At 37.5% G+C, this 6,735-nt stretch overlaps 1 protein-coding gene across 1 annotated transcript in view; it reads right to left on the bottom strand.

The window, feature by feature from the left end:
* Positions 1-2,115: 2,115 nt before the first annotated feature.
* The window catches only part of LOC103609731 (keratin, type I cytoskeletal 18-like), a gene marked incomplete at its 5' end in the record, with an annotated part of 16,682 nt that continues 12,062 nt past the window's right edge, over positions 2,116-6,735 (bottom strand). The window contains one exon of the mRNA XM_008594019.1: positions 2,116-2,240. Within this exon, the coding sequence (XP_008592241.1) occupies positions 2,116-2,240 (125 nt within the window). The remainder of the gene's footprint in view (positions 2,241-6,735) is intronic.

Raw genomic sequence — 6,735 nt, 5'->3', positions numbered from 1 at the left:
TTAAAAATAATTCAGTTCAAAATGGCATCCACTATGTGATTTTTAAACTAACAAAGAAAATATGCACTGTTTGAAGTTTACCTTCTGTTTCCTGTAAGGCAAAGAATAATAGTTATTCCTGTCACAGAACAACTGTGAAATTTGTTGGTGCTAATATAAGCATAACCTCAACCTGTCCTGATAAGTTTGTACTATTATACATTTGTAAAGTAATCACTAGTTTCACTCTATTTCGATGTATTGCATTTCACACAGTTGTTTTAATCAAGAAGAAAATTCAAGTCTTTATTGCCTGAGAACAGATTCTTTAATAGATTAGTGAATTTGTTTTGAAGTTACTATTGGCCATTTGCTCTGCTACACTTCTGAACAAAAGAAAGAGATATGTGTATTTGAATGAATTAATACCTAAATCTATTTATTAAGCCCTGATTATATTAGCTGCTCTTAAGATTTTTTATTGCTTACAAGAAAAAATGAATCTTGTGGATCCTAAGTGCATGGTGCATGTAATGTTTCTTTTCTTACATATCCAGGGTAAATCTTTGGTGGACGCTTAATGTGGAATATCAGAAATAGAAGGACCTAAGAAACTAAGTAGTCCAAATATTCTCATTTTGTAGGTAAGGAAATGGAGGCCTAGAGAAGTGACTGAATTGCCTTGGGTTTTATATCTCATCACTGGTAGAATAAGTCTGAATACAAACAGTAGAACCTTACATAAAAACAACATTCTGCCTGTGGTTTGACTGCATTCTTGTCAATATGAATTTATCTGGAGGAGGTGGATACATTCAACATTTGGCTGCTTACACACCTGACAGTTTTGGTAACTCAGAAAACACAGTCTAATGACTGTGTATGTAGAAGATCTACATTAAGTTTATATGCAGAACTTCTATTTTAAAAGCACCTTTGCAGAAGAAAAATTTTCACCCTTCTTTGATTATATGTTCTCGTGTTTAACAGCTATCACTTTCAGAGAGATTTCTTTATATCAGAAGGTTTCATAATTTGGAGTCCATGAATGCCTAAGGAATTTATTTTTTGGGAGTTTCTGAAACCCCTGAAGTTGTATGAAAAATTTAGTTCACAGCTTTTGTTAATTTCTTAAAGCACCACATCCAGCATCAACATGGATTCCTGTTCTAAGGTCAGCCCCATTTCTTTTTGCCTCGTCTTTCTTGGAAGATGCTTACTATCTTCATAGTATAGGTCTTTATTAATTTGGGGATTATGACTGTTTCCAGTGAAGACTCTCAGATCATTTTACCTTTTTTCATAGGCTCTTTCTTTTCTCCACATTTTAAATCACTTTATGGCTGTCTTTTGAACTCTTTCCAAATTCTTTATAAATCTGAAAAAGCCAGGAGCTCAGAATTAAAAATCATGTACTAACAAAGTTTAGGATCTTGGATCTGATACTGAAATCAAAAGGTAGAGGAAGCAGACATAAAGCTGCTGAGATAGATCCTGGAATGAGCCCCACTAGGTTAGGCCAGACCCTCAAGGTCAAAGCAGAGGGTAAGGGGCTCAGGTAAAGCTCACAGGATTAGGCACATTTCAAATTTCAAAGGACTAAATAGGTCCTGAAAAATGGGAATCAGTGGTCAGAGCCCCTCAAATGTTCAGAATCTTGCCGAGCATTTGATGTAGATATGTGCGTGTGCCCAGGTGTTCCTTGGTTATTGTCTAATGTAATTGCTCATATGCACCCAGGTGTCCTGGGTTATGGACTTAAGTGTAAAGGATGAGTGGCTCTGATCCACGGATGCCCCCAGGGGGTGGGGGTGGCCATGGGGAGGCTGCTACTGCTGCTGGAGGCCATTGCTGCAAGCTTTTGCTGCCAGTGTCCCCAGTATGTCCTTGGAGGCCACCACCACTGCTGCTTCTGCTGCTACTGCTGAGGACAGCCAATGGATCCTGGCATCTTTCCCAATTACCTAGCATGGACCTGTGTGTGAGGGGTCTATGACCCAGTCTGTACAATGGCTTTGAAGTGTCTGAGCCCTAGCCCTGACAGTACAAGTGGAAACTTAGTGTAACTAAAATAATGAAATGTTTTGGCTTTAGTTATGAATTGCCTAGCCACACAATTGGTGTTGTCACGTAGCTTTACCATTGCCTATGTCGGCAGGAGTCGAACAATAACCCCAACCAGACAATTGGTGTAACTACTGCTGTAACAATATGGTACAGGTAGTAGGAATCAAGCCAAGGTCTGAAGGTGAAACAGAATCCTGCAAAAAATTTAGACTATAGCTTGATGCATATGAACAAACTGCCACTTTTTTTTTTTTAGTAAAATCAATGCAGTATTCCATTATTGAGACGCTTCACATCGGGAGGTGCTGCTATATCCTGCAAAACAAATACTTGTCTTCCAGATTTCCTTTCTCCCTGCAACCTGTGCAGTTACATTAGCCTCAGGATGTTAGATTCCTGAGGGTTATGTTCCGAAGAGGTGTGACTAATAGAAGTAGTGAGATGAGACTAGCAAGCTAGCATATATAAACACGGTTACTGAAATCACTAGGGTCGGGAGAGATTAGACTTTTCTGGAAATCTGACAGCTGTGGGCTGTTTCTCTAGAAGAAAAGCACCAAATAAATACACATCATGGTTCCCAAGCATGACTGCCCTAGGCCCACAGGCATGGGTGAGACTTCTGGTTGGGATAGGGCGAAAGGGTATAGCAGGAAGAATGGCTTTAGTGTGACACAGCCTGAACTTCACTCATGGCTATTTGTGGTTATATTGTTAATTTTACTCATCTGTCTCTAGTGGCAGGCTCTCTGGCTGTATCTAGAGATATTAAGATTGAATTTAGAGAGTAATTATCTGGATAATCCAAACCTCATTCACCACAAATTTTAGGTCATTGGAAACAGAGTACCTGACTTATCCAGTTTATCTTCTATTAATATACCACCTAGAAGAGAAAAAATGATTGTTTTTCTTTTTTAAAAAAATGTTATAGTAAAAAAAGCCTATTTGGAGGAAGAGATTCCCAAATGTGCAAATATTTCAATGTAGAACAAAATAAAGGCTGATGAAATGTTCATGTAAAAATGTAGTCTCTATGCCTTCACTTTAACAGTTTTTTTCTTCTCTTTTACTGGATCTTTCCAAGTCCTGTCTTTCCTTGAAGCCCAGTTTGGGGCCTGTCCTGCCTATGAGATAGGAATAGTAGTTCCTACCCTGATGACATTTTGGGGTATAAATGAGATAATCTATGTCCAGCCTTTAACATAGGGCCTGACACATGATAAGCAATAATAATGGTTATGATCTTACTTTTCCCAAATACTCAGATCAACATTTAACCTGTTTATTCTGATAAGAAACACTGCCTATACCATGTTTGACACTTACTATCCCATTTTTGATGTTATAGTTTATCTCCATAATGAAATTTAGGTTCCTTACTAGGTAAAGACAGGCAATACAAAATTTGTTGATTTGAGTTGAAAATAAACATTTACTTCCCTCATAAGCTACGTAGTCTTCATTTCAATATTTTTTTCCTCACAGAAAATGAAAGCAGAAAGGAGGAGGAGTGCTCCATCTCTTATCCTGGGTAAAGCCTTACAAAAGCGGCCTAGTACCAGGTGAGTGCAAAGTTTTATATGAGAGTGCTTCAGAAAGTTCATGGAAAGATCCATATTGTTTTTTAATTCTATTCTTCCACAAAATTATTGAAGTACTCTGACATTATACATTTGGTATGTGCTTGGAACATTATTTAACATCACATTTTTTTATGCATACCAGAATTCTCTAATTAATAATAGAAAATTTGACATTTGTTCTGAGATTATTTAATAAGATCTATTCTTTATGGGAATTATAAAGCCTTTTAGAGCTGGTATGTATGCTTGGTTGCTTCTTTGTCTTTATTATCTCCCACTTATGAATGAGGACATGCAGTATTTCTCTTTCTGTGCCTGGCTTATTTCACTTAACATAATTTTCTCCAATATCATCCATGTTGCTGTGAATGGCAAAATTTCATTCTCTTTTATGGCTTAGTAGTATTCCATTGTGTATATGGATATACCACATTTTCCTTACCCAGTTATTGTTGATGGACATTTAAGTTGGTTCAGTATCTCAACTATTGTAGAAAGAGCTGTGATGAACTTGAGAGTGCAGATATCCCTTCAACATGATGATTTCCGTTCCTTTGGGTTATATACACAGTAATTGGATTGCTGGATTGTGTGGTAGTTTTATCTGTAGTTGTTTGAGGAGCCTACATACTGTTTTCCATAATGGCTGTAAAATTTACAGTCCCACCAATAATGTAAAAGGATTCCCCTTTCTCTGCATCCTTGCCAGCATTTGTTATTCTTTGTCTTTTTGATAATAGCCAGTCTAACTGGGGTGAGATGATATCTCAGTATGGTTTTGATTTGCATTTCCCTGATGCTTAATGATGTTGAGCATTTTCTAAGGTACTGGTTGGCCATTTGTACATCTTCTTTGAGAAATGTCTATTCAGCCCCTTTACACATTTTTTAATCAGATTATTTGATTTTTTTACTGTTAAGTTGTTTGAGTTCCTTCTATATTCTGTTGCTGCTTTTGCTTGTTTTTTGTGGCTGACCTGTACTGGGATGTAAGCCTTTGACATTGGTGTTACAACACTGAGCTCTAACCTTTGCATATTCTAGATATTAATCCCTTGTCAGATGTATAATTTGCAAATATTTTCTCCCATTCTGTATACTCTGAATTCTAATGCTTACAATTTCCTAAACCCACCATACTCTCTAATCATGGCTCAAATGTCACTTGCTTCAGAAACTCCTCTAATGCCTCATAAATAATATTCATGCTCCAATAGAACCCTGCATAGCTTTTAGTCATAGCGCTCAATCACACTTCATTGGAATCACCTTATATGTCATGTTCTCTTTAGTGTCCTAGCATACATCTGTTATTAAAATAATGCCTCATACATACTTGGTGTTCAATTATTATTTGTTGGATGAGTGAGTGAATGAAGGAGTAGCTCCTTTTCCAAACCAAGAGAGGAATTTATTAGGTTACCATAATAGTTTCTGACTTTCCTGACCTCCTTTAGGTAGCCAATACATAAGAGACTTTCCTTGTTGATTGGTATTATTTGTGAAATTTATGCTAGTGAAAAATGGAGATTCCTTTCAACAAAATGATTCTGGGTTATTGTTAGGAAGTAATTTCATGCAGCAGAATACCACAAGAACTTATGTATGTGGTCTGGAAATAGAATATATACAAACTTTCCCTCCAGAAATTCATCATTTTGTAATGGTATTCATCCCACCTTGTAGAAATTACACAAAAATGTATCCACTTTTGTTTTAGGTAACAATCTCTTACCACTTTCAAGTTGGTATTCATCTCTCTCCATCTCCACTTCCAAATTAATTCACTGTATGTGTGCTGTTTCTAAAGGCTTTGTGCTAGGTACCTTGCATATATTACCATTTAAAGCTCTGCTTACTGCTGCTGAGAGGAGGGAAAGACAACACCAGGCAAGCATGGTACAGCAGAAAGTCCTTGGGCTTTGGTTGCATTCAAATGCTTGCTCTCCATCCTGATTATCTATGTGACCTTGGATAAATTACCTAATCTCTGAATCGCAATGTTTTCCTCCATAAAATATGGATCATAATGCTTGCATCATAGAATATAAGATGAGAAAATAAGTGAAAGTGCTTAGAAAATGAACTTAATTATTGCTTGCCTTCTTCCCTTCACTTAGACATATTTCATTTTAAAGCTTTAAACCTCCTGACTCATCTAGGTGAGTAATGTCAAGTTTGTTAATAAAGTACTACTTTATTATAACATTATTGCATAACTAGAAGTGTACCTTTGAACCTGGTTCATTATATAGCTTCCCCTAGATCACGCAGTTGATTAATGTCAGAGACAGGACTAGAATCCAGGTCTCTTGTCTCGATGGAATATTCTTTGCATTACACAAACAAAAGAAATATGATACACTGTCTAAGAGCATGGACTCTGGAACCAAATTGCCAGATCTGAATCCCAGTACTTCCTCTCATTAGTTCTGTGATCTTGGGTAAGTTATTTATTTATTTATTTGTCTTTTTCGTGACCGGTAAGGGAGTTGCAACCCTTGGTGCGTTGTCGCCCGCACTGCGCTCAGCCAGTGAACGCACCGGCCGTTCCTATATAGGATCCGAGCCTGTGGCCCAAGTGTCGCTGCGCTCCCAGCGCCACACTCTCCCGAGTGCGCCATGGGGTCGGCCCTTGGGTAAGTTTTTAAACCAGGAATGATAACAATATCTACCTCATAGGAGTATAAGGAGGACTAGATGGGTCTTATATATGCAAAGTTCTTAAAGTAGTCTGGCACATAATTAGTGCCATAAATATGTAGACTGTTTATTATTGCTAGTGGTAGTAGCAGTAGTAACAGCAGAAGTAGTAGTACATACACCATAGCAGATGGAAAATATAAAAGATGAAAGATGCAGAATCTGGAAGCCAGCTAGAGTCTAATGTTAAATTCATTTTAGCAGGACAGTTATATCTCTAGTTCTGGCCTGAGGCAAGATTAGCTCAGATCATTTGGATTTATTCCTGGTAGACCCTAACAACTCTTGAGGTCTCCCTAGGCAGAGGTTCTAAGTATACCTAGAATGAATCTGGGAAATGAGGGCTTTATGTATGGAGATTGACCTGGTTTGCTCAGCCACTTAAAGAGACTCTAGGACA

Source organism: Galeopterus variegatus, unplaced genomic scaffold, assembly GCF_000696425.1.
Source record: "Galeopterus variegatus unplaced genomic scaffold, G_variegatus-3.0.2 Scaffold10013, whole genome shotgun sequence".
Taxonomy (NCBI): Eukaryota; Metazoa; Chordata; class Mammalia; order Dermoptera; family Cynocephalidae; genus Galeopterus; species Galeopterus variegatus.
Note: the sequence above shows the minus strand (reverse complement) of the source record. Positions and strands in the feature narration are given on the sequence as shown.